The following is a 24,319-nucleotide window of genomic DNA, read 5'->3' on the forward strand; positions in this document are numbered from 1 at the left end:
GATGGCGGCCACGGAGGAGTAGGTCGCACGTTTGGTAGCTCCCACTTGTGACGGAATTTTTGGACCTTTTCTCCTGTTTTTTGGGGAATTTCACTGGATAAATCGGTGGAGTGTGAGACAGTGAGGAGCAATCCCCCACCAGTGTATGGAGAGCTGGACTAGAATTGGCTGTGTAAGGAGACATAGTCAAGCAAGGAAGACGCGGGTAGAGCCGGCAGAGCAGGAAAGCATGGCAGAGACGCAGGACCCTGGGGAGGTGACACAGCGGTCGACGGTACAGCTGGTGAAGTTCTTTGAGGAGTGCTTCACCAAACTAAAGAAAGACACACTGGACCTGATTAAGGCATCGATTGATCGGGTGGAGCAGGGTCTAGAAACGCTTCAAAGGGTGATTCAGGAGGTGGAGAAAAAGGTGTCCGAGCACAAGGAATATATAACTGTGCTGGAGGCCGAGGCGGGGATGATGAAGGACCACCAGAAAAGATTACAGGAGAAGCTGGAAGACTTGGAGAATAGGTCCAGGAGACAGAACCTGAGGATCGTCGGCCTCCCAGACGGCAGTGAGGGATCGGACGCGAGGGCATATGTGGCAAGTATGCTGGAAACGTTGATGGGTGATGGGGCGTTTACTTGACCCCTGGAAATGGACAGAGCGCTTGCGAGGAAGCCGCGAGCGAATGAACCGCTGAGGGCGATGGTGGTGCGAATGCACCGATTCCTGGACAAGGAACAGATTTTGCGGTGGGCCAAGCAGGTACGGAGCTGCAAGTGGGAAAACTGTGAGTTGCGCATCTGCCAGGACTTGGGCGCGGGTGGAGGGGTGTGTCTCCTCATCAACTCCTCCTACTGCTCCCCAGACCTGGAATACCTGACCGTGAAGTGCCGCCCATATTATCTTCCACGTGAGTTCACTTCAGCCATTATCACAGCGGTCTACATCCCACCCCAGGCAGTAGTGAGGGAGGCGCTGGATGAACTATACACAGTAATAAACAACTACGAAACAGAACACCTGGAGGCCTTGCTCATCATGGCCGGAGACTTCAACAAGGCCAACCTCAAGAGTGTACTGCCAAAATTCCACCAGCACATCTCCTGTCCCACCAGGGGCAACAACACTCTTGACCACTGCTACTCAAAAATCAAGGGCACCTACCGTTCCATCCCCGACCACACTTTGGGAAATCAGACCATAAGGCGGTGCTCCTTCTCCCGGCATACAAGCAGAAACTCAAGCGGGAGAATCCAGCTAAGAAGGTTGTGCAGTGCTGGTCCGAGGAGACAGAAGAGCTCTTATGTAACTTCTTAGAGACAGTGGACTGGTCCATATTTAAGAACTCAGCGACCAACTTAAATGAGTATGCCACCACCGTCACAGACTTCACCAGCAAATGTGTGGACGACTGCGTGCCAAAGAAAGCAGTACGTACGTTCCCCGACCGTAAACCATGGCTCAATCGCAAGATTGACTCCCTACTGAAGGACAGATCTGAGGCGTTCAAGGCAGACGATCCTGACCTATACAAGAAATCCAAGTACGACCTCCGCAAAGCCATCCGGAATGCCAAGAGAGAATATCAAACCAAGCTGGAGTCACAGACAGACTCTCGGTGGTTGTGGCAAGGACTAAACAACATAACGGGCTACAAAGCGAAGCCGAACAGTATCTCTGGCAGCAGCGCACCCCTCCCCGATGAACTCAATGCATTCTCTGCTCGGTTCGAGCAGGTAACCAACAATCCGCTGTCGAGTGCCCCAGCAGCCCATAATTCACCCATACCCACCATCACAGCTTCCGAAGTCAGATTGGCCTTCCTGAAAGTGAACCCTCGGAAGGCGACGTGCCCGGACGGGATCCCTGGTCGTGCACTCAGAGACTGCGCGGACCAGCTGGCAGAGGTATTCGTGGACATCTTTAACCTGTCCCTACTCCACTCCGAGGTCCCCACCTGCTTCAAGAAGACCACCATCATACCGGTACCAAAGAAGAACCAGGCAACGTGCCTCAATGACTACTGTCCAGTGGCCCTGACTTCAGTCGTAATGAAGTGCTTCGAGAGGTTGATCATGAAGTGCATCACCTCCATACTCCCAGAACGCCTTGATCCACTGCAATTCGCATACTGGTCCACATCAGACGCCATTTCCCTGCCCTACACTCATCCCTAGAGCATCTTGAAATCAAGGACTCCTATTTATTGACTACAGCTCCGCCTTCAACACCATAGTCCTAGCCAAGCTCATATCAAAGCTCCAAAACCTAGGACTTGGCTCCCCACTCAGCAACTGGATCCTCGACTTTCTAACCCACAGACCACAATCAGTAAGAATGAACAACAACACCTCCTCCACAATAGTCCTCAACACCGGGGCCCCGCAAGGCTGCGTACTTAGCCCCCTACTCTACTCCCTGTACACACACGACTGCGTGGCAAAACCTGGTTCCAACTCCATCTACAAGTTTGCTGACGATACGACCATAGTGGGCCGGATCTCGAATAACGACGAGTCAGAATACAGGCGGGAGATAGCGAACCTAGTGGAATGGTGTAGCGGCAACAATCTCTCCCTCAATGCCAGCAAAACTAAAGAGCTGGTCATTGACTTCAGGAAGCAAAGTACTGTACACACCCCTGTCAGTATCAACGGGGGCCGAGGTGGAGATGGTTAGCAGTTTCAAATTCCTAGGGGTGCACATCTCCAAAAATCTGTCCTGGTCCACCCACGTCGACGCTACCACCAAGAAAGCACAACAGCGCCTATACTTCCTCAGGAAACTAAGGAAATTCGGCATGTTCACATTAACCCTTACCAACTTTTACAGATGCACCATAGAAAGCATCCTATCGGGCTGCATCACAGCCTGGTATGGCAACTGCTCGGCCTAGGACCGCAAGAAACTTCAGAGAGTCGTAAACACCGCCCAGTCCATCACACGAACCTGCCTCCCATCCATTGACTCCATCTACACCTCCCGCTGCCTGGGGAAAGCGGGCAGCATAATCAAAGATCCCTCCCACCCGGCTTACTCACTCTTCCAACTTCTTCCATCGGGCAGGAGATACAGAAGTCCGAGAACACGCACGAACAGACTCAAAAACAGCTTCTTCCCCACTGTCACCAGACTCCTAAATGACCCTCTTATGGACTGACCTCATTAACACGACACCCTGTATGCTTCATCCGATGCCAGTGCTTATGTGGTTACATTGTATATGTCGTGTTGCCCTATTATGTATTTTCTTTTAGTCTCTTTCTTCCCATGTATTTAATGATCTGTTGAGCTGCTCGCAGAAAAATACTTTTCACTGTACCTCGGTACACGTGACAATAAACAAATCCAATCCAATCCAATCTGGCCAAAAGGCAATACGGATTCAATAGGGCAAAATCAGCCCTCTTCAAGAAGGGGGTGAAGTTCAGGATGCTGTATCCAGCACGTCTTTGGGTTACGTTTGAGGACCAGGAACTTTACTTTGAGTCACCAGACGCAGTAACGAATTTTATCAAGGACAAAAGACTAGCTGGGGACTAAAGACACTGAACCTTGGGGAGGGCATTGCGGTGGCGATTTGGTGAAAATCACTTTTGTGCTGTTTTGAATATACAGTGCTCTATATAACAAGGGGTTATTTCTGTTTCTAAAGTTAACCTTGTTCTATTGGGAGCTGGGTGGTGGGATTTCTTCTACTGTTTGTTTACTCGGAACTATGTTAATTTGAATATGTATGTACAAGCGGGGTGGGGGGTGGGAAAGAGGGAGAACAATGGGGAGATAGGATGTCTGGCACCATGGGCGGGAGCTACTAGGTTAGCTAGGGTAGCTAACTCACGGAAGCACAGTGGGGGGTGAGCATGTGATAAGTTTGATATGGGGGGTTGGGTGTTTGGTGCTGTTACTAAGGGGAGGGAGGGGTTGGGGAGATGCTCTGCTGACAGGGGCGGAACTGTTACTAGGGGACAAGTGGTAGATCGAGGACGACGGAGGCCCGAGGGCGGGCTCGAGGAGGCAAGGGACGCGAGCTGGAGGCTGGCCTAAGAAGGGTAATGGCTAGTCGGTGGGGGACAGGGGGGGGCAGGAACCCCCCCATGACTAGGCTGATTACTTGGAACGTCAGAGAGCTAAATGGGCTGGTTAAGAGGGCTCGCGAGTCCGCGCATCTGAGAGGATTGAAGGCGGACATGGCAATGTTCCAAGAGACACACCTAAAGGTTATAAATCAGACTAGATTGAGGAAGGGGTGGGTTGGCCAGGTATTCCATTCAGGGCTGGACTCTAAGACCAGGGGGGTTGCAATCCTGATTAACAAACGAGTGGCATTTGAGGCAGGGAGAATCATGCGAGGTATGGGGGACAGGTACATAATGGTGAGTGGGAAGCTGAAGGGGATGCGGGTGGTACTTGTGAATGTATATGCTCTGAACTGGGAAGATGCGGAATTTATGAGGCGGGTGTTGGGGAAGATCCCAGACCTAGAGTCGCATAATTTGATCATGGGAGGACATTTCAACGCAGTCATCGGTCCAGGATTGGACCGGTCAAAATCTAGGACAGGGAGGGTACCAGCCGGGGCAAAGGAAGCAAAGGGGTTTATGGAGCAGATGGGGGGAGCAGACCCATGGAGGTTTGGACGGCCAAGAGCGAAGGAGTTTTCTTTTCTCTCCCATGTCCACAAGGTATATTCTCGGATCGACTTTTTAAAATCCTGAGCAGGGCTATGCTGCCGGGGGTGGTGGATACCGAGTACTCGGCAATCGCGGTGTCGGATCATGCCCCACATTGGGTGGATTTACGGGTTAGCATGGAGAGAGGACAGCGCCCGTTATGGAGGCTGGATGTGGAACTATTAGCAGATGAAGCGGTCTGTGGGCGGGTGAGCAAGTCCATCCAGAATTATCTGGAAATAAATGACAGTGGGGAAGTCTCAGCAGCAACGGTTTGGGAAGCTCTGAAGGCAGTGGTTAGAAGGGAATTAATCTCGATACGGGTCCATAGAGAAAAGGTGGAACGAGCAGAGAGGGATAGATTGGGGAGATACTCCAGGTGGATTGGAAATACTGAAGGAGCGGCGGAGGTTACAGGTGGAGTTTGGGCTGTTGTCTCCAGGGATGACGGTGGAACAGCTGAGGAAGGCAAGGGGAGCGGTGTATGAGTATGGGGAAAAGGCTAGCAGAATGTTAGCGCACCAGCTTAGGAAAAGGGAGGCAGCCAGGGAAATGGGGAGAGGAAAGGACAGAGGTGGGAACGCGGTCCTGGACCCAGTGGGGGTGAATGAGGTGTTCAAGGACTTTTACAGTAAATTATACGAGTTGGAACCCCCTGTTAGGGTTGAGGGGATGCGGCAGTTCTTGGGGCAGTTGAGGTTCCCGAGGGTGGATAAGGATCTGGTGGAGGGGCTGGGAGCCCCAATTGAAATTGAGGAAATAATGGAGGGGCTGGAGGGCATGCAGTCGGGCAAGGCCCGGGGGCCGGACGGCTACCCAGTGGAATTCTACAAGAAGCTTTCGGAGATATTGGGCCCACTGCTGGTGAGGACATTTAATGAGGCAAGGGAGAGGGGAGTCCTCTCTCCAACAATGTCGCAGGCCTCGATTTCACTGATCCTGAAACGGGAGAAGGATCTGGAGCAATGCGGGCCATACAGGCCGATTTCTCTATTGAATGTGGACGCCAAACCGCTGGCTAAGATACTGGCCACACGGATAGAGGACTGTGTCCCGGGGGTGAGAGCGGAAGACCAGACGGGGTTTGTAAAGGGCAGGCAACTCACGGCCAATGTTAAAGGCTCTTAAACGTTATTATGATGCCCTCAGAGGGGGGGAGAGATGGAGGTGGTGGTTGTGATGGATGCGGAGAAGGCCTTTGATCGGGTGGAGTGGGATTACTTGTGGGAGGTGTTAGGAAGGCTCGGGTTTGGGCAGGGCTTCATTATTGGGTGCGGTTGCTGTATCCGGCACCAGTAGCAAGTGTGCGCAAGAATCGGCTGATGTCGGACTATTTTAAACTGCACCGAGGGACAAGGCAAGGGTGCCCCCTCTCCCTGTTGCTGTTTGCTCTGGCCATAGAGTCATTGGCCATGGCGTTAAGAGCCTCTAGGAACTGGAAAAGGCTGGTTCGGGGGGGTTGGAACACTATGTCTCGCTCTACGCGGATGACCTGCTCCTGTACATTTCAGACCCATTAGGGGGGGGGGGGATGGAGGAAATTATGGATTTATAGGGAATTTGGCAGGTTTTCGGGGTATAAATTGAACATGGGGAAAAGTGAGATGTTCGCGATCCAGGCAAGAGGACAGGAGAAGAGACTGGAAGTACTGCCATTTAGAATGGTAGGAAGGAGCTTTCGATATCTGAGAATCCAGGTGGCTCGGGAATGGGAGGCACTGCACAAGTTAACCCAGCACGTAGAACAAATGAAAGAGGACTTTAAGAGATGGGACATGCTCCCGCTGTCACTGGCGGGGAGGGTACAGACCGTGAAAATGACGGTCCTCCCCAGATTCCTGGTTGTCTTTCAGTGCCTCCCCATCTTCATCCCGAGGGCCTTTTTCAAGCGGGTGAATAAGGTGATTTGGGGCTTTGTGTGGGCGAGTAAAACCCTGCGAGTGAAGAAAGTGTTGTTGGAGCGCAGTCCGGGGGAGGGTGGGTTGGCGCTGCCGAACATTTGTAACCACTACTGGGTGGCTAATATAGCCATGATCAGGAAGTGAGTAGTGGGAGGGAGGGGGCGTGGGAGCGAGCAGAGGTGACATTATGTAAGAACACAAGTTTGGGGGCACTGATAATGGCTCCTCTTCCGTTCTCGCCGGCCCAATACTCCACAAGTGGCGGCTCTGAGAATCTGGGGGCAGTGGAGGAAACATAGGAGAGCGGTTTGGGCCCCGATATTCAACAACCATCGGTTTGTACTGGGTAGACTGGATGGTGAGTTCCGAGGATGGCAGAGAGCAGGAATTGTGAAGATTGTAGATCTATTCATAGATGGGAGCTTCCCTAGCTTGAAGGCTTTCGAGGAGAAATTTGAACTGCCAGTAGGGGATTTCCTGAGAAGGCAGGTTCCGGCCTTCCCGCTGCTGCCGCCACGGGGGATACAGGACAGGGTAGTTTCCAGAACATGGGGGGGGGAGAGGGGAATGTATCAGATATCTGAAAAGAACTTATGGAGTCGGAGGAAACTCCGATAGAGGAACTAAAGGGCAAGTGGGAAGATGAGCTGGGGGGGGGGGGGGGGGGGGGGGGGGGAGAGATCGCGGCGGGTCTGTGGGCAGATGCCTTAAGCTGGGTTAATACATCCTCATCATGTGCCAAGCTTAGCCTGATACAATTCAAGGTAGACCACTGGGCACACATGACGGTGGCCTGGAAGAGCAAGTTCTTTGGGGTAGAGGACAGGTGTGCGAGGTGCGCGGGAAGCCCAGCAAATCATGTCCACATGTTTTGGGCATGCCCGAAGCTTAGAGGGTGTTGGCAGGGCTTTGCTAATGCAATGTCCACGGTACTCAAAACACGGGTGGTGCCGAATCCAGAGCTGGCGATCTTTGGAGTGTCGGAAGAGCCGGAAGTCCAGGGGGCGAAAGAGGCTGACGTTTTGGCCTTTGCCTCCCTGGTAGCCCGGAGACGGATCTTGTTAATGTGGAGGGACTAGAAGCCCCCAGAATTAGAGACCTGGGTTAGTGACATGGCTGGGTTTCTCAGTCTCGAGAAAATAAAGTTCGCCCTAAGAGGGTCAATGGTAGGGTTCTCCCGGAGGTGGCAGCCTTTCGTCGACTTCGGAGAAAATTAAAAATGTCAGTGGATGCAGAAATCTAGAGGGGGTGGGGGGTTATGCTATTGTTTCATTGTTGGGAGTGTGAAGCATGGGATAGGGATGGAAATGTTTTATGTATCATGCTTATGTTGCTGTTATTATTATTATAAAAACTACAGATACCCTAATAAAATGTTTTTTAAAAAAAGAATCCAACAGCATGTGTGCGGAACAATGACACAAATTCAGCGTACTTCACGCTACTTCGGGGAGTGAGGCAGGGATGCCCCTTGTCCCCCCTTCTCCGCACTTGTGATTGAACTCTTGGCGATTCCACTGAGGGATTCGGGCTCATGGAGGTGGGTGGAGAATAGGGTGTCTCTATCTGTACGCAGATGATCTGCTGCTGTACATTTCGGACCCAGGCTCATTGGAGAGAGACATAATGGAGTTTCTAGGGAAATTTGGGGCATTTTTGGGGTATAAATTGAATTTAGGCTGAGCATTTTGTGGCGTCTTCTCCAGGTGCAGGGGTGGGAGTGGAAGGATTGCCATTTAGGGTAGTGACAACTCACTTCAGGTACTTGGGGGTGCAGGTAGCAGGGGACTGGGCACGAGTCCGTAAACTTAATTTCACAAACCTGGGGAGAAATTCTCCCCCAACGGCGCGATGTCCGCCGACTGGCGCCCAAAACGGCGCCAATCAGACGGGCATCGCGCCGCCCCAAAGGTGCGGAATGCTCCGCATCTTTGGCGGCCGAGCCCCAACATTGAGGGGCTAGGCCGACGCCGGAGGGATTTCCGCCCTGCCAGCTGGCGGAAATGGCGTTTGTTGCCCCGCCAGCTGGCGCGGAAATGACATTCGGGGCGGCGCATGCGCGGGAGCGTCAGCGGCCGCTGACAGTTTCCCGCGCATGCGCAGTGGAGGGAGTCTCTTCTGCCTCCGCCATGGTGGAGACCGTGGCGGAGGCGGAAGGGAAAGAGTGCCCCCACGGCACAGGCCCGCCTGTGGATTGGTGGGCCCCGATCGCGGGCCAGGCCACCGTGGGGGCACCCCCCCGGGGTCAGATCGCCCCGCGCCCCCCCAGGACCCCGGAGCCCGCCCACGCCGCCTTGTCCTGCCGGTAAATACCTACTTTAATTTATGCCGGCGGGACAAGCAATTTCTGGGTGGGACTTCGGCCCATCCGGGCCGGAGAATTGAGCGGGGGGTCCCGCCAACCTGCGCGGCCTGATTCCCGCCCCCGCCCAATCTCCGGTACCGGAGACTTCGGCGGGGGCGGGGGTGGGATTCACGGCGGCCAACGGCCATTCTCCGACCCGGCGGGGGGTCGGAGAATGACGCCCAAGGTGGGGAAGGTGACGGGGGATTTGGGAAGGTGGGATCGTCTCCCCTTTTTGTTGCTGGAAGGCCGGGTGCAGACAGTCAAAATGAACATTTTGCTCCGGTTTCTGTTTCAGTGTCTGATGGTCTTTTTGCCAAAGTTTGCGAGGGGTGGATAGGCTGGTCTCTTGTTTGTATGGGCAGGGAAGGTGGTGAGGATAAGGAAGGCGGTGCTCCAAAAAGGGCCTGGCAGCCGGGGGAACTTGGCCCTTCCGACCTTGTTGCACTGTTACTGGGCAGCGAATGCGGAGAAGGTGCGGGGCTGGAGTAAGGAGATGGAGGCTCTGTTTGTGCGGATGAAGGCGGGTTCTTGTGAAGAGCCTGGGTTGCGGGCATTGCCAAAGGCACCGCTACCATTCACCCCGGGTAGGGATCGGGTAATCCTGTGGTGGTAGCCACCCTGAAGATTTGGGGGCAATTTCGGCAGCATTTCAAGTTGAGGGTAGGGTCGAGGGTGATGCCGAGAAGAGGGAATCCCGGGTTCGAGCCAGGGAGGATAGATGCAAGGTTCCGGGGATGGGAGGAGAAAGGAGTAAAAGAGATGAAGGATCTGTTTCTGGAGGAGAGAAGGTCAGCTTCTCCCCCCCCCCCCCCCCCCCCCCCCCCCCCGTGTCTTGGCGTGGCAGGGGACTTGGAGTTCCTGTATTTGGAGAAGGTGAAATTAGCTCTGAGGGTGACAGGTGAGGAGTTCCACCAGAGATGGGGCTTGTTTGTTCTACATTTTGGAGACCTGGTTACTGTTGAGGGGTGTGGCGTGGGGGTGGGTTGTGTATTGTTTGAAAATATTAAAATGTTGAATAAAAATATTTTTCGAAAAAAATGTGTGTAAGAGAGAGAGTGCATGAGAGAGAGAGAGAGAGTGTGTATGAGAGAGAGAGAGAGAGAGTGTGTATGAGAGAGAGAGAGAGAGTGTGTATGAGAGAGAGAGAGAGAGAGTGTGTATGAGAGAGAGAGAGAGTGTGTGTATGAGAGAGAGAGAGAGTGTGTGTATGAGAGAGAGAGAGAGAGTGTGTATGAGAGAGAGAGAGAGTGTGTGTATGAGAGAGAGAGAGAGTGTGTGTATGAGAGAGAGTGTGTATGAGAGTGGGGGGGGGGGGGGATTCTCCATTGCCCGACGCCGATATCGTAATCTGCAATTGGGCGGAGAATTGACTCTGCGCCAAATCGGGGGTGGGTCCGGTTTGCCGGCCGTTGTCAATTCTCCACCCCCTCCAAAATGGCGACATCGCGTTGCGTGCCGTTGGAGCGGCGTTGGCGCATCATTGGAAAATCCTCCCCCGATGCTCCGCCCTGATGGGCCGAGTTCCCGACCGCGCGGGGGAACGTGTGGTCTCAGCGGTCAGGACCCCGGCGTGTCGGCCGCACACTGCATCCAGCGCTGCCACAGTCGGCCGTGAGCCGCACTGCTGGCCGGGGGGGGGGGGGCGGCCAGGAGGACAGTATTTGGCAGGTGGGGTCCGTGCACGGCTGGCACCAGGTTGTACGGCGCGACCACTGCAGGTCATCGGCGTGCACAGACATGGCCATTCTCCGGCCATTTTTGCCGTGGGAGCTGGAGGTTTTACCCGGCGCGGCTGCTAGCCCCTCACCGGTCCCAGGATCGGTGAGGGTTCGGTGCAGATTTTGCCTCGTAAAACGTCACAGTTCCCACACCGGCGTCGGCACTTAGCCGCAAAATCAGAGAATCCAGCCCAGTATGTGTGAGAGAGAGAGAGAGAGAGCGAGAGAACCAGCGAGTTGATGAAATGAACAATAGTCTTCTTGTAAAGATGAACTAATTTATTGAGTAATATAAGTAATATTTGAGAGTCTTTTATACTTAATACTCAACTAGTAAAAGAAATAAAATACAGTAAAGATAACTAACTAAACAATGTAATAATGAAATAACTTCTCTCTCTCTAGCTATTCCATGTCTTGTCTGTTCACTCTCCTGAAGCACACTCTCAGAAAGAGCGGGAAAGTCTTTCTTATACCATCTGATAGTGAGACATCTAGTGTTGAATTGGCTGTACTAGTTTTACATACATTGATCATGTATATTGACACAGATCACTACACATTCACGTGCTATATACACAAAGAAGTTCCCTGATTGGGCCACTGATCCCCCAAAGTCAGAGGAGCCCCCTAGGCTCAAGAGTCTCTTTCTTTGTCTCTGCGCTGGGTCCGGATCCTCAACTTCGGCCTCTGATGGAGAGGGGGTATAACGGCTAGGCACCTATCTTTCCTGATGAGAGCACCTGAGGGGTGGTTTGCCCTCTTCCTCCGGCGTCATCCATGGTGTCCATATCAGAGTCCGATGTCCACACCTGTGGTGTGTGAATAGTTTGTTGGGGAGGACTCTCCACGGTCCTCGGTATGCTGTTCGGAGTCCGGGGGAGGAAACGAATCCAAGGCCCGCACCAGATCCAGGTGCTTTTTTACTACGCGTTCTCCTACACATCTCATACGACAGGTCCTGTCCTGGCCTTGGACTGTTCCTGCTACCCATGTGGGCCATTCGCATAATTTCTGACCCATACATTTCCACCCGTGTTGAACTGCCTTTCTCGGCGAGTGTTGTCATGGCCTCTGCATTGGGCCTCTTGGTGTTTTTCTACTCTTCCGCCTAAATTTTGGAATAATAGACTCAGCCAGGTTCGGAGCCGTCTGCCCATGAATAGCTCCACCGGTGTATTCCCGTTGTGGCGTGTGGGGTTGTCTTATAGTCGAATAGCCAGCGCGATGCTGCGGACTGCTTTTTCAACCCCACTTTTAGGGTCTGGACGGCTCTCTCCGCCAACCCATTTGATGCCGGGTGGTATGGTGCATCCTTATGTGCCAAATTCCATTTGACTTATGAATTTAGTGAACTCCTGGCTGGTGAAAACTGATCCGTTGTCTGACACCTCCAGGATACCATGTGTTGCAAACGAGGTTCAAAATTTTGCGATGGTTGCTGTTGTATTTGCCGAGTTCATTTTGTAGACATCCAGCCATTTGGAATGGGCGTCTACCATCACTAAAAACATTGAACCCCTAAACGGGCCTGCAAAATCGACATGAAGTCACGGGGCTGCCGGTGGCACCTTCTGCTCTTGTTGGCATTCTTGGCACCGACCGACCAATGCCGCTATAGCTCCTGGCCAGCATCTTCATTTTTGAGACTCCAGGGTGCCCATGATGTAGTTCGGCCAGTATGGCTCGATGGCCCTGACTTGGAACTATTACCCGAGCCCCCCATAGCAGTATCCCGTCTTCCACGGTGATCTGCTCTCTTCTGCTCCAGTAGGGGTGGAATTCCACCTGGACCGGTCTTTCCATCTCCCCCGTTAGCACCATGTGTTTTACTTTTGCTAAAACTGAGTCCCTTTGTGTCCACAAACGAATGTTTTGTGTGGCCACTGGAAGGGTGTCCAGGAAATCCGTTTCTTCTATTCTGGGTACCAATGGCGGGGTGTCCGATAATGGCAGCCTGCTTAGTGCGTCGCCGTTTGTCATCCTGGTTCCCAGTGATGCTCCAGTTGATATTGGTACGCTGCCAGTAGTAGGGCCTAGTGTTGGATCCGGGTCAAAGCTATTGGTGGCCCCGTTTTGTCTTCTTTCAGCAGGCCCAGCAACGGCTTGTGGGCTATGATTATTGTGAATTTCATACAAGTGCTGGTGAAATTTCTTCACCGCGAAGATCACAGCCAGTCTTTCTTTTTCAATTTGGGCGTACTTTCGCTCTGCTGTTGCTAAAGTCCTGTCCGTTGGTACCGTTCCTGTCCGTTTTGCCCTCTGTGCCATAACTGCACCAATGCCATATGGAGACGCGTCGCAAGTGAGCACCAACTCTTTCCTGGGGTCATAGAGTTGTTGTTTGATCTTCTTGAAAGCCCTGTCTTGGCGGGCAGACCATCCCAGGCTTGCCCCTTTTTTGTAATTGGTGGGGGTCCAGGGTGGAAGCCCTGTTCTGTATGAACTTTCCGTAGAACATCACCAGTCCGAAAAAAGATCTTAACTCCTGGATTGTGGTGGGGGCCGGGGCATCGCCCTCACCTGATCCTCCAAAGGGTGTAGCCCTGACTTGTCAACCTTGTACCCCAGATAGGTTACTTGAGGTGTTAGAAAAACACATTTCTCCCTCTTTAGGTGCATGCCTGCTGCTGGAAACCTCCTAAAGACTTCCTCTAGGTTTTACCGGTGTTTTGCAAATTCTCCATTGTGCACTGGAATATCGCACAGGCTTATGATACCTCGAAGGATAATCCTGTGTACTGAAAAGGCCCTTCAGTGTGTTGATCGTTGAGAATTTTTGTGACTCTTCCTACAGCTTCAGCTGTAGATATGCTAAGCTCATATCGTTATGGGCCAGGGTTTAGAGAACCCCAAAGTGTATCATGGAGTTCACCTGACCCACAACTTTTACTATATTGTGCTCTGGGTGCACACGGCCCACTCTACAGGTGTGGTACACCAGAAATGGAAAAGTATTTTTGAAAGCAAAACAATGTTTATTCTATGAACTCAAGTTAACCTTTTTAAAACATACAATGAACATCTTAGCAACCATTAATTCAAATCCAAAGAATACGACACTAAGTAATCCTTAAGCTGTCCTTTTAACATCCATAAGACTTAAAAAAAAGAACTTTTACCAGAAGCACATCAGGTTAAAGTCATTACTGTTATTAGTTTTAAATCACCAGGATCGATTTACAGACTTTAGATTACAGAGAGAGATTCATACACCTTCTGGCTGTGACTGCAGCTATCCAGCTCTGAAAACAAAACTAAAACACACCCTGCAGCAAACAGCCTAAAACGAAAGTAAAAAGCTGACAGAAAGCCCAGCTCCACCCACTCTCTGACATCACTGCAGTAATAAACACCCATTCCTTAAAGGTACTCTCACTACAGATATTTATATACACACCCGTTTATAAACACCCATTTCTTAAAGGTACTCTCACATGACAATATCCAGCTTTGAAAATAAGAGTCCTTCAGCAAGCTCTGCATACAAATCCTCAATCCGGGGAATTGGATATTTGTCCAGTTGTGAGTAGCGATTAATTGTTTGTTTGAAGTCTCCACAAAGACAGACCGAGCCGTGCGTCTTAAGGATAGGCACCATGGGTATTGCCCTTTCTGCAAACTGGACCGGTTTTATTATTCCTTCCCGCTCCAATCTCTTGATTTCAGTATTGACTTTCTCCCTTAATACGAAGGGTATCGGTCAGGCTTTGTAGAATTTTGGGACTGCCTCTGGATCTACGTGTAATGTCACCTTTGCTCCTTTTATTGTTCCGAGCCCTTCTTGGAAAACCTCTGTGTATCTGCACGGGAATTCGCTTCGGCGACCATTTTCCTGCTGCAAAATGTTTACCCAATCCAGCTGGATCTCTTTTAGCCAGTTTCGTCCCAATGAGCTCGGCCCCAAACCTTCCACTACGATTAAAGGCAGCCTAACCAGTTGCTCTGCATAAACCACAGGTACATGTGTTGTGTCCAACATTCTCCAAGTTCCTGGTTAGGGATAAGGGTTGGAGTCCAGTGTGAATTTTATTCAATACTGTTTCCCCTATCACAGATACAGCTGCTCAGTGTCGACCTCCATTAATGTTGGACGTCCGTTCACCCCTGTGGTTAATTTAATGGGTTTTGATTTAACCATCATTACACAAATTAGTTGTTCCTCAGAGGTAGGTGGGGCTTCCAGGGTGTGCATTCTCCTGTACCCCAGCTTACGTGTCCTTCTCTGAAATGTTGATTTTGCACTTCTATTTCTTCTCTCTGGCAACAACTACAATATCATGCTGGGTGGAGGTCTGCAGGGGCTGCTCTCTGTCTGGTCCTAATTGTCCCGTGCTTGGGAGCGGTTCTGCGAGTGGGCCTGGGTTCCTTAGTATCCATGTCATTCCTGAGGCTGGCTATGTGGTTGGCTATCCCCCAGTGGTAGCCCCTTAACTCAGTTGCACTGGTGTGGGTGTCTACTTCCATCAGAGTACCCTGTAACTCACGTGTTACGCTCGCTGTTTTTTCAAAAGACAAAGACAGCAGCAATGCTTGTTTGAAATCTAACTGCTAACAGATGTTTTTGTACTGCTAAATTATTTATTCCACACACCAACCAGTCTCAGAGCATTTCATTTAGTGTCAGGCCAAATTCGCAAGCCTCTGCTAATTGTGTTAAAAAGTTAGTGACTGACACCCCTGTGTCTCACAATGCTGAGTAAAACTGGTATCTTCGCACGATCAGAGGTGGCTTAGGGTCATAGTACTCTTTTACTAAGTCCGCCAATTCCTGGAAAGCTATCGTGTCCGGTGCCTCCGGAAAAGTGAGACTGCGCATGATGGCAAAAGCTGTCGGCCCACACACGGTCAGCAGAATGGCCCGTTGCTTTGCATCCGGAACTATATTTAAATATAGTTTTAAATATATGGAACTATATCGCTCTAAAAACGTACTTCATCTGCTTCATATTGGGCCCAGTCTTCCACTGCAGGGTCAAAAGCATCCAAATTCCAAATAAAGGCATTTTGCCCGTCAGTGGCTTACCCTCAATATGCGGCGGCTGCTAATGAGCAGGTTCCTTCGGGTCGTTCCATTTTCCTCGTCGCCACTGTAATAAGTCCACGGAGGCAGAATTCCCTCCACCAGAATCCCTTTATTAACAAAACCAACAGCAGTACAACCAGGTGCATTCACTTGCTGTCTACTCCGGGAGGGCAGAGGATCTGACAATGTTATATACAGAGAAGAGGTTCCCTGATTGGGCCACTAATCAGGGAACTCGTATTCCGATTGGTCAACCTCAAAGGCCTGGTCTAAGTCATTACAGTCTGTGAGAGAGTGTGGGTGTGTGTGAGTAGATAAGAGTTTGGATTTAATTTCCACACTCACCTCTGAATTTTTTGATGGCCAATTTGCATATCCTGCAATCATCTGATATTCTGTTTGCCTGAAACAAGAGTAATGATCTTAATAACACTGGCAGTGTGGTGCTCCCTCAGTACTGACCCTCTGACAGTGCGGCGCTCCCTCAGCACTGACTCTGTGACAGTGCAGCACTCCCTCAGTACTGACCCTCTGACAGTGCGGCACTCCCTCAGCACTGACTCTGTGACAGTGCGGTGCTCCCTCAGTACTGACCCTCTGACAGTGCGGGGCTCCCTCAGCACTGACCCTCTGACAGTGCGGCGCTCTCTCAGTACTGACCCTCTGACAATGCGGTGCTCCCTCAGCACTGACCCTCTGACAGTGCAGCACTCTCTCAGTACTGACCCTCTGACAGTGCGGTGCTCTCTCAGCACTGACCCTCTGACAGTGCGGCACTCCCTCAGCACTGACTCTGTGACAGTGCTGCACTCTCTCAGTACTAACCCTCTGACAGTGCAGCACTCCCTCAGCACTGACCCTCTGACAGTGCTGCACTCTCTCAGTACTGACCCTCTGACAGTGCAGCACTCCCTCAGTACTGACCCTCTGACAGTGCGACACTCCCTCAGCACTGACTCTGTGACAGTGCTGCACTCTCTCAGTACTGATCCTCTGACACTGCAGCACTCTCTCAGTACTGACCCTCTGACAGTGCAGCACTCCCTCAGTACTGACCCTCTGACAGTGCGACACTCCCTCAGCACTGACTCTGTGACAGTGCAGCACTCCCTCAGCACTGACCCTCTGACAGTGCTGCACTCTCTCAGTACCTACCCTCTGACACTGCTGCACTCTCTCAGTACTGACCCTACAACAATGCGGCACTTCCCCAGTTCTGACCCTCTGACAGTGCTGCACTCCCTCAGTATTGAATCCCCAACAGTGTGGCACTCCTTATGGGCTTACCATCTGACAGGGCGGCATTCCCTCAGTACTGACCCTCTGACAGGATGACACTCTCTAAGTACTGACCATCTGGCAGTGCGGCACTCCCTCAGTACTGACCCTCGAGGGCGGTACAGTGGTTCAGTGGTTAGCACTGCTGCCTCACCACACCGAGGTCCGGGGTTCGATCCTGGCCCCGGGTCACTGTCTGTGTGGAGTTTGGACATTCTACCCGTGTCTGTGTGGGTCTCACCCCCACAACCCCAAAGATGTGCAGGGCAGGTGAATTGGCCACGCTAAATTGCCCCTTAATTGGAAAAATTAAACAAAAGTACTGACCCTCTGATAATGGGGCACTTCTCAGTACAAACCCTCCGAAAGTGGGGCACTCCCTCAGTATTGTCCCTCCGACAGTGCAGTGCTCCCTCAGTACTGACCCCCCCCCCACCCCCCGACATTGTGGCAGTCCCTCGGTGGCGGGAAAGATGAGTAAATGAGTGCAAAGTTGGTTGGTACTCACTGGCATGGTTTCCGACACGTTTTGAAACAGTTCAGGACATCCTCAGAGAATTCTTTGGACAATCGATAATAGCAATGTCCTGCAGATGGGGAAAGCAGGAATGGAGGAGGGGAATTTGGAACATTATTCTGATTAACACCACAGAAAGTCTACCTCATATCAGCCTCAGCAACAGAGCTAACAGCTTACGGCCTAATCATATCATCCTTCACAACAGCCCTGAGGACTGTGACCTGTATCAGCCTTAGCAACAGCCCCGAGAGGCTGCAAATGACTCATATCAACCTCAGCAACAGCCTTGAGAGGCAGAGGCCTTGTCATATCAGCCTTAGAAACAGCCCTGTGAGACTGCGGCCTCCTCATATCAGTCTTTACACAGGTCCGACAGTATGCGACCTACTCATATCAGCCTTAGAAACAGGCACAATGGGCTGCGGCCTCATCATATCAGCCTTAGAAACAGGCCCGAAAGCTTACAGCATACTCATATCAACCTTAGCAATCGGCCTGACAGCGTGTGGCCTACTCATATCAGCCATAGCAATGGCTGGAGAGGCTGGGGCCTGCTCATAGCAGACTGAGCAGCAGGTCCGGCAGCTTGGTACCTACTCATAGTGGCCTGAGCAACAGGCCCGACCTCCTGCAGTTTACTCATATCAGCATTAGCAACAGACCCAATAGCCTGTGACCTACTCAGATCAGCCTTGGTAACAGGCCCAAGAGTCTGCAAACTACTCTTATCTGCAAACCTCCAGGCCTGATATCCTGCAATCTACTTATATCAGCCTTAGCTACAGGCCCAATATACTACAGTTTTGTCATATCAGCCTTAGCAACAGGCCCTAGAATCTGCAATCTACTCATATCAGCCTTAGCTTCAGGCCCAATATCTAGTCTAGTCATATCAGCCTCAGCAACAGGCCTGACATCCTGTGGCCTACTCATATCAGCCTTAGCAACAGGCCCAAGAGTTTACAATCTACTCGTATCAGCCTTAACAACGGGCCCAAAAGTCTGCAGTCTACTCACATCAGCCACAGCTACAGGCCTGAGAGACCCCAAACCAGTCCTGAAAGGCTAGATGGTCCAGTGCGCAGTTCGGGAAGCGTAACCCCCTTATATCCCACACTACTTACCCCAGGCGGTGTGCTTGTTATAGTTACAGTACTCAGCCCCGGGCGGTAGCGGGTAAAAGTAGTAGGCGCAGCCACAACGAGAAACCATGGTGAACTGGAAGCAGGATCGAACACAGGCCTAAGGAGCAAGGAGAAGGAGAGAGATAAAGAAAGAGAGAGAGAGACAGTGATAGGGAGAAAAAAAGTCCAAACTGGGGTGGAAGGGTAGGGGAAAGAGCCTGGGTCAGAGGCCTCAGGAACAGGCCTGAGTGCCTGCGTCCTACATCCATATGTCAACAAGGCGCGGTTCCGGGTCTGGGCTGAAGAACGGCTCAGCCTATCTTGGGACTAATTTCCCCGTTGCCCCCCCCCCAGCCCCGGTTTACCTGCTGGGTATAGTCGGACCTATAGAGGTTCTGCACCCCGATCTCGCTTCCATCCTGGGTACAGTCGCTGTAATCTCCGCCAAGGCGCCTGACCTCCTCCTGAAACACAGAACAGGACGCAGTGAGTGATCCCAGCGGAGGAGAACCCCACCTTCAAAATGACTGACCGAGCGAGAGAGAGACAGAGTGAGACACGGGGTGAGAGAGACAGAGAGAGAGAGGGACAAAAGAGAGAGAGAGAGACAGACGGAGAAGAGAGAGAGAGAGAAAGAGAGAGACAAGGAGCTGGATTCTCCGCCGGCGGGATGCTCCGTTACGCCGGCCGGTCAATGGGGTTTCCCGTTGTGGGGCAGCCCCACACCGTCGGGAAACTCCCCCGGGCTGCCGGCAAAAAGGAGCATCTCGCCGGCGGAGAATCCAGCCCAAAGAGAGTGAGAGAGACAGAAAGATGGACAGAGAGAGTTAGAGAGAGGCAGGCCAAGAGATGGACCAAGAGAGGGAGAGAGACAGACAGACAGACAAAACAAGAGGCAGGGAGAGAGCGAGCCAAGGAGAGAGTGAGAGACAGACAGAGTGAGAGAGAGATAGTGAGAATGATAATGGGACAGAGAGATGTGTTTGGTGTTCGTTGTCTAGCAAGGAATCTATAGTACTGCTGGTGACTTGTCCAAACCAGGAATTTTATTAATATACACGTGGTAAGGTAACGATCAGATACAGAGCAAGTTATCATAGTTTCTTTAGAATCCCCTGGAACTGCACCTATGCACGACTGTCCTCATGTACGTCTTACAACCTTCTGATGAGAGTGCTTTGTCACATGACCACTGTCTCAAGACGCATGGTAGATCTGTACCGCCACCTGCTGGTTGGAGGTCGCACCAACTGTATACAATATTGTCTACAGGCAATATCACCACATCCCCCTTCCTTAAGAGGCATTGATGTTTGTATACAAACATGATTACTATCTTTACTTTATACATTTGTGATATGCATAAACAATGTAAACAGATTTAACTAGGATGTCCATGGACATGATCGCCTGGTCAGTGTCCGTCCCTGCTGGTTGGAGGTCACATCACCAACTGTATACAATATTGTCTACAGATAATATCACCACAAGTGAGACAGACCTCAGAGAAAGAGAGACACACACACAGACAGAGAGGGACAGAGAGAGAGACAGGTAGACAGACAGAGAATGACAGAGTGAGTGAGTGGGACAAAGAGAGAAAACACACCATGAGAGACAGACCACGAGAGACAGACCGCGAGAGACAGACCGCGATAGAGAGAGAGACCGACAGAGAGTGGCCAACAGAGTGAGAGAGAGAAAGGCAGTGAGACATAGGGAGAGAGAGCAAGAGACAGAGACAGACAGACCAAGAGAGAGAGGATGATGAGATACAGAGAGAGAGACACAGAGAGAGAGACAGGAACAGAGAGAGTGAGAGAGATAGAGACAGAGGGCTGGACAGAGATACAGATAAGAAAGAGAAAGACATAGATTGATTGATTTTCACATGTACTGAAGTACAGAGCAAAATATTTTTCTGCGGCCAAGGGGACGTACACAGTACGCACACGGTAGACAAAGTACATCAACAAATAGTGATTGGTTACAGTGCGGAACAAGGGCCAAACAAAGCAAATACATGAGCAAGTGCACATAGGGCATCGTGAATAGTGTTCTTACAGAGAATAGATCAGTCCAAGGGAGAGTCGTTGAGGAATCTTGTAGCTGTGGGGAAGAAACTGTTCCTATGTCTGGATGTGCGGGTCTTCAGACTTCTGTATCTTCTGCCTGATGGAAGGGTCTGGAAGAAGGCAATGCCTGTGTGGGAGGGGTCTCTGATAATATTTGTCTGCTTCCTGAGGTAGCGGGAGACGTTGTTGGGTTTTCTTGCCTGTTGCATCAACGTGAGTGGACCAGGACAGACTGTTGGTGATGGTGACCCCCAGGAACTTAAAGCTTTAAAAAAAAATTTTTAGAGTACCCAATTCACTATTTCCAATGAAAGGGCAATTTAGCATAGCCAATCCACCTACCCTGCACATCTTTGGGTTGTGGGGGTGTAGCGCACAAAGACTCCATGAGACGAATAGAGTGAAGTCGATGAGGCTTTATTAAGCGTGTCTGTTCCCCCGCAGCTCGATAGTAACTGGCCTGCGGGGGAAGACTCCGGCTTCTTATACTCCGCCTTCAGGGCGGAGCTTGAGGTCAACGGCCAACCAGGACCCGGGATCTGTCAGCCAATGACATTAGGGCTTCCAGTCCCACATGACCCCCAATACATACTACCACATTCACCCCTTGTCAAAAATGAACCCGGCGGGGTGATGCTTCGTATGGTGGTAAGGGTTTACAGGGCTGGTCCTGGGAGGATAAAACATTCACATGGCAATACAGTATTGGACAATTTTGTCCTGTTGCAACTATTTACAGAGGGTATAGGAAGAAAAGCAAAATGTTCTTGTGAACAGTCCATATTTGTTTTACATCGACGCCACGAGTCGGTCGGGCGGTCTGGTCATCCGTGTCGATCGCCTCGGCCCCGGTGGTGGTGGTGGTGCTTGTATCGGTGTTGTCGTCTCCGGGAGCCTTACGGTTTCAGCTTGGGCTTTATTCCTGGTCGGGCCTGGGAGGAGGACTGATCCTCCTGGGAAGGGGGCGGTCGCGGGGTGCGGCGGTGGCAGGAAGGGGGGGTTGGGTTGATGGTGTCGGGGGGGTGTGCGTGTTGCCGGCGGGCACCAGATCCCGCAGGGAGACCGTGTCCTGTCGGCCGTCAGGGTACTCCACGTAGGCGTACTGGGGGTTCGCGTGGAGGAGGTGAACCCTTTTGACCAACGGGTCCGCCTTATGTGCCCGTACATGCTTTCGGAGCAGGATGGGTCCTGGGGCCGCCAGCCAGGTCGGCAGCGACGTTCCAGAGGAGGACCTCCTAGGGAAGACAAGGAGACGCTCATGTGGCGTTTGATTAGTGCTCGTACATAATAACGACCGGATGGAATGGAGAGCGTCCGGGAGGACCTCCTGCCACCGTGAAACTGGGAGGTCCCTGGACCGTAGGGCCAGTAGGACGGCCTTCCAGACCGTGCCGTTCTCCCTTTCTACTTGCCCGTTCCCCCAGGGGTTGTAGCTGGTCGTCCTGCTTGAGGCTATGCCCTTGCTGAGCAGGAACTGGCGCAGCTCGTCACTCATGAAAGAGGACCCCCTGTCGCTGTGGACGTATGCGGGGTAACCGAACAGTGTGAAGATGCTGTTCAGTGCTCTAATGACTGTGGCCGCGGTCATGTCAGAACAGGGAATGGCAAAAGGGAAGCGGGAGTATTCGTCCACTACATTAAGAAAATATGCGTTGCGGTCGGTGGAGGGGAGGGGCCCTTTGAAATCGAGACTGAGGCGTTCAAAGGGGCGGGAAGCCTTAATCAGGTGCGCTCCATCTGGCCTGAAAAAATGCGGCTTGCATTCCGCGCAGATGTGGCAGTCCCTTGTGACTGTACGGACCTCCTCTAAAGAGTATGGGAGATTGCGGGGCTTGATGAAGTGGTAAAACCGAGTGACCCCCGGGTGGCAGAGGTCCTCGTGGAGGGTTTGGAGGCGGTTAATTTGTGCGTTGGCACATGTGCCGCGGGATAGGGCATCGGACGGCTCGTTCAGCTTTCCGGGACGATACAAAATCTCATAGTTGAAGGTGGAGAGCTCGATCCTCCACCTTAAGATCTTGTCGTTTTTGATTTTGCCCCGCTGTGCATTATCGAACATGAAGGCTACCGACCGTTGGTCCGTGAGGAGAGTGAATCTCCTGCCGGCCAGGTAATGCTTCCAATGTCGCACAGCTTTCACTATGGCTTGGGCTTCCTTTTCTACTGAAGAGTGGCGGATTTCTGAGGCGTGGAGGGTCCGGGAGAAAAAGGCAACGGGTCTGCCCGCTTGGTTAAGGGTGGCCGCTAGAACTACGTCGGAGGCGTCGCTCTCGACCTGGAAGGGGAGGGACTCGTCGATGGCGTGCATCGTGGCCTTTGCGATATCCGCTTTGATGCGGCTGAAGGCCTGGCAAGCCTCTGTCGACAGAGGGAAGGTCGTGGTCTGTATTAGGGGGCGGGCCTTGTCTGCGTACTGGGGGACCCACTGGGCGTAGTATGAAAAGAACCCCAAGCAGCGTTTCAGGGCTTTTGGGCAGTGCGGGAGGGGAAATTCCATGAGTGCGCGCATACGTTCGGGGTCGGGGCCTATTATCCCATTGCGCACTACGTAGCCCAGAATGGCTAGCCGGTCGGTGCTAAAAACGCACTTGTCCTCGTTGTACGTGAGGTTCAAGGCTTTGGCGGTCTGGAGGAATTTTTGGAGGTTGGCGTCGTGGTCCTGCTGATCGTGGCCGCAGATGGTTACATTGTCGAGATACGGGAACGTGGCCCGCAACCCATGTTGATCAACCATTCGGTCCATCTCCCGTTGGAAGACCGAGACCCCGTTTGTGACGCCAAAAGGGACCCGTAGGAAATGGTATAATCGCCCGTCTGTCTCGAAGGCTGTGTACTTGCGGTCACTTGGGCGGATGGGGGGCTGATGGTAGGCGGACTTGAGGTCCACGGTGGAGAAGACTTTATACTGGGCAATCCGATTGACCATGTCGGATATGCGGGGGAGAGGGTACGCGTCTAGTTGTGTGTACCTGTTGATGGTCTGGCTATAGTCAATGACCATCCTTTGTTTCTCCCCTGTCTTCACTACTACCACCTGTGCTCTCCAGGGACTATTGCTGGCCTGGATTATGCCCTCCTTTAGTAGCCGCTGGACTTCGGACCGAATGAAGGTCCGGTCCTGGGCGCTGTACCGTCTGCTCCTAGTGGCGACGGGTTTGCAATCCGGGGTGAGGTTCGCAAACAAGGACGGGGGTTGCACCTTGAGGGTAGCGAGGCCGCAGATAGTGAGTGGGGGTATGAGGCCGCCGAATTTGAACGTAAGGCTCTGTAGATTGCATTGGAAATCTAATCCCAGCAAGGTGGGGGCACAGAGTTGGGGAAGGACGTTTAGTTTGTAGTTTTTGAACTCCCTCCCCTGCACCGTTAGGGTAACTATGCAGAATCCCTGGATCTGTACGGAGTGGGATCCTGCAGCTAGGCAAATCTTTTGTGCGCTGGGATAGGTGGTTAAGGAACAGCGTCTTACCGTGTCGGGGTGTATAAAGCTTTCCGTGCTCCCGGAGTCGACTAGGCATGGCGTCTCGTGGCCGTTTATTAGTACCATTGTCGTCGTCGTCTGGAGTGTCCGGGTCCGAGCCTGATCGAGCGTAATCGAAGCGAGCCGTGGTTGTAGTAGTGGAGTGGGGTCCGTTGTTGCCGTCCAAGATGGCGTCAGGGATGAACAA

At 52.0% G+C, this 24,319-nt stretch overlaps 1 protein-coding gene across 2 annotated transcripts in view; it reads right to left on the reverse strand.

Moving 5' to 3' along the window:
- The window catches only part of LOC140392888 (epithelial sodium channel subunit alpha-like), a 145,385-nt gene that overhangs the window by 27,049 nt on the left and 94,017 nt on the right, over window positions 1-24,319 (reverse strand). For both annotated transcript variants that reach the window (XM_072478650.1, XM_072478649.1), the window contains exons 7-10: window positions 18,945-19,043; window positions 18,580-18,697; window positions 17,444-17,522; window positions 16,003-16,060 (exon numbers count right to left, since the gene is read on the reverse strand). In XM_072478650.1, the coding sequence (XP_072334751.1) occupies window positions 16,003-16,060; window positions 17,444-17,522; window positions 18,580-18,697; window positions 18,945-19,043 (354 nt within the window). The remainder of the gene's footprint in view (window positions 1-16,002; window positions 16,061-17,443; window positions 17,523-18,579; window positions 18,698-18,944; window positions 19,044-24,319) is intronic.

The sequence above is a fragment of the Scyliorhinus torazame genome, chromosome 16, assembly GCF_047496885.1.
Source record: "Scyliorhinus torazame isolate Kashiwa2021f chromosome 16, sScyTor2.1, whole genome shotgun sequence".
NCBI classification, from domain to species: Eukaryota; Metazoa; Chordata; class Chondrichthyes; order Carcharhiniformes; family Scyliorhinidae; genus Scyliorhinus; species Scyliorhinus torazame.